Source organism: Notechis scutatus, chromosome 3 (genome assembly GCF_049901735.1).
Source record: "Notechis scutatus isolate UNSWTSFEM ecotype Mainland chromosome 3, rNotScu1.2, whole genome shotgun sequence".
NCBI lineage: Eukaryota > Metazoa > Chordata > Lepidosauria > Squamata > Elapidae > Notechis > Notechis scutatus.
In genome coordinates, this window is record NC_142011.1 from 25,454,134 (window position 1) to 25,466,145 (window position 12,012).

Consider the following 12,012-nt stretch of genomic DNA (forward strand, 5'->3'; position numbering starts at 1 on the left):
AGAACAATTGGCAGTTTTCTTTCCTGCCAGCATATTATGTTGGGTGGGAAACCAAATTCAACCGGCAGCTTCCAATAATAGCTATCCTTAACTTGTTCCAAATGGCTTTATTACTCAGAATTCAATAGCCAGGGCTGAGCAGTTTTGAGAATAAAGTTTTGGAGGAATGCTTGTTAACTTGGTCATGAGCAAAACCCCACCTCTATTGTTAATGAAGTCATAACGCCATTGCAAGCACATTTTACATAACAATGATAAATGTTATCAGTAATTCTCTGGGTGCAAAATATTGTTGCTTTGCATAGTGAAAAAAATGCACTAGGACTATAACTTTAAAAGAAGATGCTTAGGTTATACATAGTTGTAACCAAATAAGCTACAGCTGTGAATTTAGTGCATTAAATGTTAAAAGGTCTTGGTAATAAGAGTGCATACTGTTAAAAACTGCATTCTCACCAGTCCAAATCACTTACTCAGGACTGATATTTATGTTTGTTTAATTGTTTAGAGGAAAATATATTTGTACCACCTTCAAAATAATTTTGAATGTTCACATTAAGCATGGCTTCCTTTCATCTTTGTAGTAATAATCTTAGATGGAACTCCTCTCCTTGTTTTGCAGATATCATCACCAATGTCAGGGATTAGCGGAGATATCAGAGGGAAAAAGATTGCAAATATTGCAGATGTGTGTGAGTCCATGAAGCAGCAACTATTAGTGCTTGTGGAATGGGCCAAATATATCCCAGCCTTCTGTGAGCTTCCCCTGGATGATCAAGTGAGCCCTTTTTTTTGCACTCTTATTCTAATTAAACTTTTCTTGCATATTCCATTTTCAAAATTGTTATTCTGTAATCCTTTTGAGATATCCATCTTATGATCACGCTTTAGTTTCTACCTACTGTTGTTGGTTGATATACAGTACTGTAATGCTGAATTGGTTGACAGTAATAATAGTAATCCTTAGGAAGAGTTCAATAGGTAAATAAAAATGCCAAATCCTGGCTGAACATCTGGCTGACTGTGCAAGCAACCACAATAATATCTGAAAACATCTGGAGCACCACTTGAACACCCTTGGCATTGACAAAATCCTCATCAGTCAATTGCAAAAGGCAACTTTACTAGGAATAACTTACATCCTGCAATTATATCTTTCATACCAACAAACATCTGCCTCGGGGAATCCTTGCAAAGGCCTTGATAGCTAGATACAAATGCCAAATTCAGTCTAAACATCTGGCTGATTGTGTGCCCTATCATAATATATTCCTCCCCAACATGTAAAAGCTTTGGATTTAATGACATTTAAATGAACAGTTACATTCTTATGGCTATTATCCTCTGCATTCTTAATTGTGTAGGCTTCCTTGATTCTAGTGATACCTTGAATCAGAGATCAGATTAAGCTAGGGGTTTACTGACTTTCAGAATGGATCTATTATTGGACATGATTCTGGCTTTCATAACAGGGCATCGGTATCATTAGGCACTGGTATTATGAATGAACACCATTGAGGCTAGCTGAGCAAAGCAAACACAAACTGCTTCCTTTCCTTTACCATAGAGGTGGGCAATTTGTGTTCCACAAACTGTTTGTTATCCCTAGTGCCTAATTTTCAGCCCTGAGAGCATCTTGGATCATGAATCATTTTTGATGGTTGCAATAATTTGACCCGTTATTCCAACATTTATTTAAAAAACTAAAATAGTTCTGCCCACTTGGTGATATCCCTGTATAAGAATATGGTTTTTTTAAGCTTTGGATACCAGAATAATCCTATCCTATCCTTTCTTTTCCTTTTCCAAATGCAGTCCCTACATTCCCCCCACTTCTCTCAAATCATTGTCCTTTGGCCAAAAATGTTAACAGTATTTTCTAGGAAACCTTCCTGTAATTCCAAAGGAGTAGAAATAGATGTTGTTTGAATCCTCATGTATGTTTTCTTCTTTCAAAATCATTAAAATCACACCTTCAATCAATCACAAAAACATTCATCTTAAAAAATGCTGTCCTCCCAAACAAAATAAAAAATAATAGAACAAGCATTTTGCTAGTGTTTCCTGAGTGAATGGTGAGATTCATCGTCTTCTAATTCTTCTGCTTTTTATACTGAACTGGAATTTTTGGGTGCAGTGCATTTTTCCTGGCTCCTCACTCCATGATTTCTGTCCTTATGGCTGGGTGATTGTTACACACTTGAATTCCACAGTACTAGTAATCTTCTAAAAACTCCTCCCATATGGACACGTATTTGACCAATTCATGTATAATAGAACTTTTGTACCCTAATTATGTTTTCCTTGCTACTATTTTTGTTAAAGAATCACTTACTTGGTTGATCATTTTTCTAAGATTATTTTAGCATTAGGATATTATTATCAGACAAATCCACCCTACTCCACTTTGTCTCAAACCTAAAACTGATGCCGCTGGAAAATAGCACTCTCTCCAGCTCTTTCATTACATGATATTTCTCCATGTTTGTTCAGTGCTTACATGTTGGCCCATCCCCATAAAGACAATCTTTCCCAAATCCTCCAGTTAATGTTTAGAGACTGTTTGCTGAAAAGCTGAAGTCCCAATCGGACATTAAAAAGCATCCATGTCATACTGCGTCTTGGTGTTAACCTTTGTTTCTAAAGACTTTTTTTTTAAAAGATGTGAAACAGGAGATTCAGAACATTCTTGAGGATCATTGAAGGGTATAAAGTGACACAATGCAATCATTAACAACACAGCAAGCAGGATTTTTTTTAAAAAAAGGGGGGAAAAAGAAAAACCTGCCTGTCCCTCGCTGTAGAATTTTTTTTTTAGAAGCACTAGAAAAATTAATTGTACCAGGGCAAGAATGCTAACTCTATTTGTAATAGATCTGTATGTGAGTAAGTGTTCAATATTGCACTGGTCAGACTGCACCTGAAATTCTCTGACTCCAGTTTTGGTCACCACAGTGGAAGAATGCTGAAAAGCTAGAAAGAGTAGAAAGAGCAGTGAGGAGCTTGAAAAGATGGTGACAAGCTTGAAGGCTAAATCCTATGATGGTTAAAAGAGCTGAGTTTAGCCTAAACAAGGCTAAACATGATACCAATCAACCCAATACTTGAAGAGTTGCCATGAGGAAGAGGCTGTGGATTTATTATTCATAGTGCCTGAAGAACCAACGGGTGGAAGCTTTATGGAGACCAAAATCTAAATAAAGACGAATGCCCTGACAGTGAACTCTATTAAGCAGTAGACCCATCTGCCTCTTGAAATTATGGAGTCCCATCACTGGAACTTTTCAAGCAAAGTTTGGACAGTTATTATGGGGACCAGTGTGCTTTTACTTGTTTATTAACTAAGCACAGTGCATCCTTAACTGGAATAGTGCATCCACCTAATATCCTGGCCAATAGTCATAGGGGAATTAACTGTTCTGGAAAATATTGTACTCAGCCCCTTAGATCTGCCAAGTGACTCCTGGAACAGCATTTAACTATTTAGCCTTACATTCCGGCTAAAATGGATGGATGGATGATGATGATGAGCCTTGGAATTAGTGTTGACTTCTGGCAACTTCATGGACAAATCTCTCCAGTTTTCTGGGCAAAAGATTTTTAAAAGACAATTACCATTGTCTCCTTTCTACGGTTGAGAGAGACTGACTAATCTTAAGTTATCCAACTGGCTTTTGCTTAAGACAGGATAGAACCCAATTCTCAGAGTTTCTAGACTGATGCTTTAACCACTATACCAAACTGTCTGTCATAGCTGAATAAATAGTTTTTCTTTACTTACTTAATGTTTGGGTCCCCATCTTACCCCAGGGTAGCTTTGCAATATACTCTTTTGTAATTTACTTTTTGGTAATTTCCAATATGGACTGCTGCAATATATTATAAATGAGACTGCCTTTAAAACAAATGAAGAAACTTCAGATAGTCCCAAAGAAGACAGTAAGAGATCTTACTGGAGCTGCCTGAGATATCATGGATAAATTCCTGTTAGAGCTGTTCAAGAGTGAATCAAACTGCACCAAGAGTTATTGGGTTCTTCTCCATTGGAGGTATCTAAATAAATACTGCGATGCAGTAGATACATACAATGGACTGGAAGTTGGCTTAAATTATTTCCAAGATTCTATATTTTAGGATCTCTCTATATTGCATGGTTACTTTGCCATCTGCATTGACTAACACTCTACTTCTAGTCAAGTTCTGGTATTAGTCCATAAAGCTCTAAACACCTATAGAATTCAAGGCTATAGTATTCAAAGAAGCATATCCACCACACATATTCATTGGCCAGGACCTTAAATTCCCATCAGATACTTCTATCCTATGAAGCAAAGCCAGTGGCTATTAGAGAAAGGGCCTTTTTGGCTGTGGTGCCCCAGCTCTGAAAAGCCACCCCCGTCCCCCAATTGTGCTTTGATGTTGGCTTTGATTCCAGATATTTAAAGAGCCATTTTGAAGTTTTAGAACAATAATGCTTTGTTTCTATTCTATTGCTATTTGTATTCCTGCTTCTGATTTTTATCATATCAATTTGAACTTTTTGCTGCCTTATATATTTTTCAGTTTTATTTTTCAGAATATGTTATTAACTGATTGTTTACCTCTCAAGAAAATATTTTAAATTTTGTTTAAAGTGTAGTCACTCCAGACAGCTAAGCCTGGAAAGCTTCTATGCTCTGAGTAAATAAAAAGGGAATCCTATTCTTCCCCAAAATGTGCCAGCCGAAATAAACACAGCTGCGTTGGGGGTTGTGATTACAAGGGCTCAGTTCATACTGTTCTCTCCGATAACACGGTTCTCAATGGGAAGACGCTTTTCTGTGCTCCTCCTTGGTGGGCACCCCTTAGCTTTGTGCCATGCTCTGTATGTCTTCCTCTACCAGCCAGTAACAGTAGATTTTTGTTCCTTTGTTCCTGCAGGTGGCTTTGCTACGGGCCCACGCAGGGGAACATCTCTTACTGGGGGCAGCGAAACGCTCTATGGTGTTCAAAGACATCCTTCTGCTAGGTAAAGAGCTTCTCCCCTTAAAAGTTCAGTAGATTTTTCAATGTGGAGCATTTAAAAAAAACAACAACACATATGCTGGCATTTGTTGGGCTTCTTGTAGTGAAATCTTGTATGTTTACTTGGCAACATCCCACTTGCTAAAGGGGAATTATATCTAGCAAGCATGTATAGTAGTGTTTCCAACCTCAGTAATTGCCAAGGTTTATGAACTTCAACTCTCAGAATTCCTCAGCCAGCTGGGCGTTGAAGTCCAATCTCTTGGCGTTGCTGAGCTTATGGGATTGTACTTTTCATCATCTGTTTTCACTTATCTGTTTTAATGAGTTTAGAGACAGGCAATGATTTTAAGAGAGTAACATGTACATTGAGAGGTATTACTTTCTGTTCTTTTCTCCTGCTGTCATCTCTGACTTTACAGTTTCTGAACCAAGGTATCAGCTTGTTTATAGAAGTGAAAGAAGCCTATCTCTGTGGTATTAATTCCTATTTTCTTTTTTCTGTGTTTACAAACAAATGCCTAGCCTCTCTTTCCAGCTTGACATTTATTTGTTTGAAACTGGACTTCTTCAATGGAAGAAGAGATCCAGATGTTGTTCTTTAACTTTTGATGCTTTTGAGTTTTCCTGGTAGTTCTTCTAATGAGCAAGTGGATTGATTGAACAATTTATTTAGCTTGCTAATGTGCTACTAGGAGCTGTTTTATCTCAGAGGCACAGCATTTAAAAATGCTTTGTTTTGTGGTGGAATTAAGAAGTCGAGAAATGATTTTGTATGGGAAAGCCATTTATTGACAAGAAAAGTTGATCTGTAACAAATAATATAATACAAGCATCCTTAAGTTCTACAGGTAGTCCTTGACTCATGACCATAATTGAGCAAAATGTCCATGGCTCAGCAAGGTAGTTGTTGAGTTTTGCCCCATTTTACAATCTTTTTTTGCCACATTGTTAAGACAATCACTACAGTTTTAAGTGAATCATGCAGTTATTAAGCAAATCTGGCTTCCCCCATTGACTTCAGTGGGAAGATTACAAATGGTGATCACATGACACCAGGACAATACAATTGTGATAAATACATGCTAGTTGCCAAGTGGCCAAATTTTCATCATGTGATTGTGGGGATGCTGCAACAGTCATAAGTGTGAAAAACGGCCAAAGTTGCTTTTTTATTGACGTAACTTTGAATGATCACTTAATGAATGGTTGTAAGTCAAAGATTACCTGTAGTTTACAATGATACTTGTATGTCAGCAAAATAATTCTACAAGGACTTTATTAGTAAATAAACAAGTGATGTGCTACAACTATCTAATTATTGTGGTTTTGGTGTAAAGGAACTAATCCCCTGTGATTGGTAGTAATACTAATTTTAAATAGCTAGATAAGGAAAATAAAATATTTCCACCAGTTTAAACATTGAACTGAAACTGATTTTTAGGTGGAAAGAAAAAAAAAGAACAACTGTTGTTATATTGATGGGTAGCAAATTATAGAATGTTCTGCATGCAAAGAATGAAGCAATTTGATTGAATGAGAATTTAAATAACCCCATTTTCCTGCAGGAAATGACCACATAATCCCCCGAAACTGCCCAGAATTGCTGGAAATCAGCCGCGTAGCTGTGCGAATTCTAGATGAGCTGGTGTTAACGTTTCAAGAGCTGCAGATTGATGATAATGAATATGCTTGCCTGAAAGCCATTATCTTCTTTGATCCAGGTAGATGCTATTTTTGAGCAATTAGAAAAGAAATATAAAAATACTTCCTTTAAAATTGCAGTCTCATAGCATTACTGAGGAATTTATTGCTCCAGACCAAGTCCTTAATACTGTTGTGCTATTTCATTCAATAATACCCTTCTCCAGAGTCAAAGCTTCCCAAAGCTTCTCAAAGTGTAGTCCAGAGATCCTTTCAGAGGGTCCAGAAAGTGAAATAAAAGTTAAATGACTTTACTGTTGTGGTGAGCTGCCCAAAGTTGTTAAAGATGGCCGTATGGAATAAATGATTTAAATAAATCCATATTTTAAAAATTCAGTTTTAATCTCTAATACAATAAATATTGGTCAGGATAACCCACATAAACCGAAGCCCTTAGGGGAAGGGATCCTTAAATCATTTTTAAGAATATAAGAGTGCTAGGATCAAAATGTTTAAGAATTGCTGTTCTAGATCAGTCTGCCCTGATACCCACCAGGTTTGTTGAAGTTCAGTTCCTATAACTCTTTACACACAGCTTTGGTCAAACTGTTACAATGACTATTCTCAACTAAGGATAATTTGGGAAGTATTTCCCCAGATAGCAACTTGGGAGATGAGCAACAAAAATCTTATTGTGTGGTCTTTGAATCCATCTTAATTGTCCTAGCATCAGTTTCTGGCTTCACAGGAGATGGCTTTTCTTTAAGTTATTTCCTTTCAATACGGCATAGCACTGCTGCACTATGATGAGTAATAGTAAAAGTGAGAGTGAGAAGCAAACATTACACTACAGATAGTTCTCATTTACCAACCACATTTGGAACCAGCAAGTCTGTCACTAAGCATTGCAGTTGTAAACAAAATGTCAAATGACAGTGCCCGACCTACAAGATCAGTTTGTCAGAGTTCTGGCTGCATTCATTAAGCAAATCATCAGAAGTCATTAAGCATGATATCATATGGCCATGACTTGTGACTTCCTGTTGGCTTCCCCACTGACTTTACTTGTCAGAAGCCATTTGTGAAAGTTGCAAATGGTGACCATGTAACCACAGGATGTTGTAACTGTCATAAATTGCAGTGATGTGGATGCTATAGCAATAGCACTTAGATTTATATACTGCTTCAGTGTTTTACAGCCCTCTCTAAATGTTTTAGAGTCAGCATATTTCCCCCAACAATTTTGGGTCCTCATTTTACCCACCTCAAAAGGATGAAAGGCTGAGTCAACCTTGAGCCTGGTGGGATTTGAACTGCCAAATTTCAGGCAGCTGACAATCAGCAGAAGTAGCCTGCAGTACTGCACTCTAACCACTGCAGCTCCTATGATGGCCACAGTTTCGAAGATTAGTGACAAGTCTCCTTTTTTAGCATCATCGTAGCTTTGAATGGTTGCTGAACCAGTGGTCAGAAAAAGAGGCTCATGTGGAATTTAAATCTCGCAACTTCTACCAAAATAGAAACTCCGAGACAATCAAGAAGACTATTTGAAAGGACAATGAATAGGCACTTCATTGCTGACTCCCCTGTCTATGATCAAGAGCAAATAATAAGCCTCAGAAACACTTTATATTAATCACACTAAACACTTGCATACTATTTCACTTTAATTGCCACCAATCAGGTCTGTAAAAATGTGGGAGGAAATATAAAGAACACTGAATTGGCGCTTTGATGCCAGAAAGCTTTGTGTGAGGAAAAAAAGATCACAATTCTAAAAAAAAAAATCCATTGATGCAGTAATCCTGTCCCACAGCTTAATCCAAACCTAATCTATGTTGCATTGGTTTTATTCTGTCAGCCTCTAATAAATGAAAAGGAAATGTCCACATGTAAAGGAAAAATGTTTCATGGCTGATGCAGGATTTATCCCTTCCCCAGCAGAGTTATATGACCAGGCTGTGACAGAAGGCCCAAAATAGTTTCTTTAGTGTTGTGTTTGGTGGTGCTCTTTCATAAACTGGAGTTGCTTGTGAAAGTTATTTCATAATGATAGTGCCCCTGTATTAATTTCCACCAGACTTTATACTGTACCTGTGAAGTCGAACACTTTGGGGCCTAATTCCCTCACTCCTCACAATTGTCCATGCCCAACAGGATCTGATGGCCATTGGAAACAAAGGCTGTAACAGGGTCAAGAGTTCCCCAGCATTTGTTTTATGTAATCTGGCTCATACAAATCATTTCCAAGGCAGAATATGGGAATAATGCATCCCCAGCCTTTTCAGTCTCTAGTGCAGTGGCAGAATGCATGAATGCAAGTTCCAGACTCACACTCTTTCAACTTCAAATGTTCTAGGGAAATTCCTGCCTGAAACTTTGGATTGCTGTTTCCAATCAGGGTCAGCAATATTGGGCTAGATCAGGGGTGTCCAACCTTGGTAACGTTAAGCCTGGAGGACTTCAACTCCCAGAATTCCCCAGCCAGCTTTGCTGGCTGGGGAATTCTGGGAGTTGAAGTCCTCCAGGCTTAACGTTACCAAGGTTGGACACCCCTGGGCTAGATGGATGACTAACCTAAACTATTTAAGATATTAGCTAATAACTTTTAAAGAACAATGTTCCACAAGAAACTACCCCAGGTTTTTTTGAAACAGGGCTCCTCACTCTTCAATATCTGTCCTTGAAAATTGGCATAATATACTGTATAACATCTCATCTTTTATTCCAGATGCTAAAGGTCTAAGTGACCCTATCAAGATCAAACGAATGCGATATCAAGTTCAGGTCAGCCTGGAGGACTACATCAATGACCGGCAATATGACTCACGAGGACGCTTTGGGGAGCTGTTACTTCTCCTGCCCACCCTCCAAAGCATCACATGGCAGATGATTGAGCAAATCCAATTTGTTAAACTGTTTGGCATGGCCAAAATTGACAACCTGTTACAAGAGATGCTGCTTGGAGGTGAATATTGTCACAGAAACTTTCCTGAAATTAGGCATCAGGACTTTTGCCCCTAGAATGAAAGACAAGTGCTGAACCTCACTTCAGTTAACAGAAAAAAAATAAAATCGACAATTCACCTTGTTTGGGAGATGTCTATTGAGATTCTCAGTCATCCAGGTCATGGTTGTCCCAAAGGTGTTTTTTCAAGAGGCAACTAGACTTTCTGGTTTTCTTCTGAAGACATTTCACTTCTTATCCAAGAAGCTTCTTCAGCTCTGAAGAACTTTGTTGGATGAGAAGCGAAATGTCTTCAAAGAAAAACCAGAAAATCCAGTTGCCTCTTTAAAAAGCACCTTTGGGACATCTTGTTTGAGAATTTGATCTTCCTCCTGAAGCAAGATTTCTGCTAATCTTTTTTTAAATTTAGTGGCCATATTTTGCAATTCAAGTACAGTAAAGGGATTTTTTATGAATACTTTTTTCATGCTTCCAAAATTTCAGTGGCCTGTTTGAAAAAATGACACATTGAGAAATACTCAATTTGAGATTTTCTATCAGACAATGAATGTTTTGGCTTGCTCAGTTTCATTAATACAAGAAATCTGTGTAACTAAGCTGAGGACATGTTAGATCTGAGACCAAACTTTGCTCAACTAGCATCTTCCAGATATATTGGTTTTATAGACTGTATGAGTGTCAGATTTTTTTACAGAAAATAACTTGGTAAAATGAGTGTCTTCAGCCTCTACAAAGCAGCTGAAGAACAGCTAACAAGGGTATGACTTGAAGTAGACAAAGTGTGGGTCACAATCAGGGAGACTTGCACATCTCTTACTCCTTTCCAGATACCCAAAAGCTGTAGCCCAACTTTCCATCAAATTCTAAATTGCCCAGGACATGCTGTAAACGTAAACTATTGCATATTTTTTTTCCACAAAGATATAATTGAGTAAAATGGGAAACAATAGTATTTGATTAGTTAGGATTAATTTTGATTCTTCCAAAATGCATCTCTGTGATTTGGGCTTCACCTGTTCATGCTTCCGCTATTAATCAATAGAACAATTTAAATCTAGGCTGGAAAGTCAGGAGGTAAAACCTGATCTATTCCCTGTCCAAATGGTTATTGACACCAAGATCATTTCAAATATTAGAATAGGATATAATTTTCTACACTGAATATTGTCCAATACTTAGATTCCTATTCATCATTTTAGGGTCATCAAGTGACACACCTCATGCTCACCATCATCCTCTGCATCCCCACCTTATCCAGGAGAATTTGGGAACAAATGTCATTGTGGCCAACACAATGCCTCCTCAGATCCATAATGGACAACTGTGTAAGTATTCACACTTTAAAAATCCCTCTGTCTGAGAATGCTATATTTGTTCCCAGCTACAGTAAACCAATCTAGCAGTTCGAAAGCATGTAAAAATGCAAGTAGAAAAATAGGGACCACTTTGGTGGGAAGTGACAACGTTCCATGCGCCTTCGGCATTTAGTCATGCTGGCCACATGACCACAGAGACGTCTTCAAACAGCGCTGGCTCTTTGGCTTTGTAACAGAGGTGAGCACCGTCCCCTAGAGCAGGAAATGATTAGCATGTATGTACGAGGGGAACCTTTACTTTTACCTTACAGTAAAGCTTTACTGTATACCTCCCAATTACATTACATTTCTATAGACCAAAGTGAATGATAATTGTGGGAAATGAAGTCTAACATTTCTGAAAGACATCATCTGGAAGAAAACTACACTATCTACAGTAGTAGCAGCTCCTCATAAATACTAAAGAGCATCAGATGTATTGTTTTATTATTTATTTGAGGGCTATATGCTATTACTGTTTCCATAAGAAAAGTACCCACAGACCTTCTTCCATTTCCTTATCATGTAAGGAGGCCATGGTAGTTGTGCCCTTTTTCAGATTTTTTTTTATCCCTCCTTACATTTTTTTTACAAATAACTCAAGGTGGCAAACATATCTACTACTCCCTTTTCTTCTTAGTTTTCCCACAACAACCCACCCTGTGAAATTAATTGGGCTGGAAAAGAGTGACTGCCCCAAAATTAAGCCAGCTTTCATACCTAAGGTGGGACTAGAATTCGGTCTCCTGGTTTCTAGCCCGGTGCCTTAACCACCAGATCAAATTAGTTCTTTGACCAATTTGCTCTCTGTAACCAATAGGCCTACCATTTATGGCTCTATAGAGATTAAGGGAGCTGCCAGACTTGTTAAGAGAACTGAAGCATTCTTGAATGCTTTGCTGATCCAAAGACCCTGAGAGTACTTTAATTCTGCCCACAGCTAAATCAGAGCCTTGCCAGAGATAAAATTAAAACGAAGTTGATCTGCTTTTATTTGTCAAAAATATTAAGCGTATAGAAATTTCAGCAATGCTATATTCT

At 37.9% G+C, this 12,012-nt stretch overlaps 1 protein-coding gene and 1 long non-coding RNA gene across 8 annotated transcripts in view; one reads left to right on the forward strand and one right to left on the reverse strand.

Annotated features, from left to right (window-relative positions):
- The window catches only part of LOC113410348 (uncharacterized), an 81,620-nt gene that overhangs the window by 54,512 nt on the left and 15,096 nt on the right, over nt 1-12,012 (reverse strand). The window lies entirely within an intron of this gene.
- HNF4A (hepatocyte nuclear factor 4 alpha) overlaps nt 1-12,012 on the forward strand; it is a 70,228-nt gene that overhangs the window by 53,198 nt on the left and 5,018 nt on the right. For all 7 annotated transcript variants that reach the window (XM_087959343.1, XM_087959338.1, XM_087959339.1 and 4 more), the window contains exons 5-9: nt 623-778; nt 4,921-5,008; nt 6,573-6,728; nt 9,380-9,616; nt 10,816-10,941. In XM_087959343.1, the coding sequence (XP_087815469.1) occupies nt 623-778; nt 4,921-5,008; nt 6,573-6,728; nt 9,380-9,616; nt 10,816-10,941 (763 nt within the window). The remainder of the gene's footprint in view (nt 1-622; nt 779-4,920; nt 5,009-6,572; nt 6,729-9,379; nt 9,617-10,815; nt 10,942-12,012) is intronic.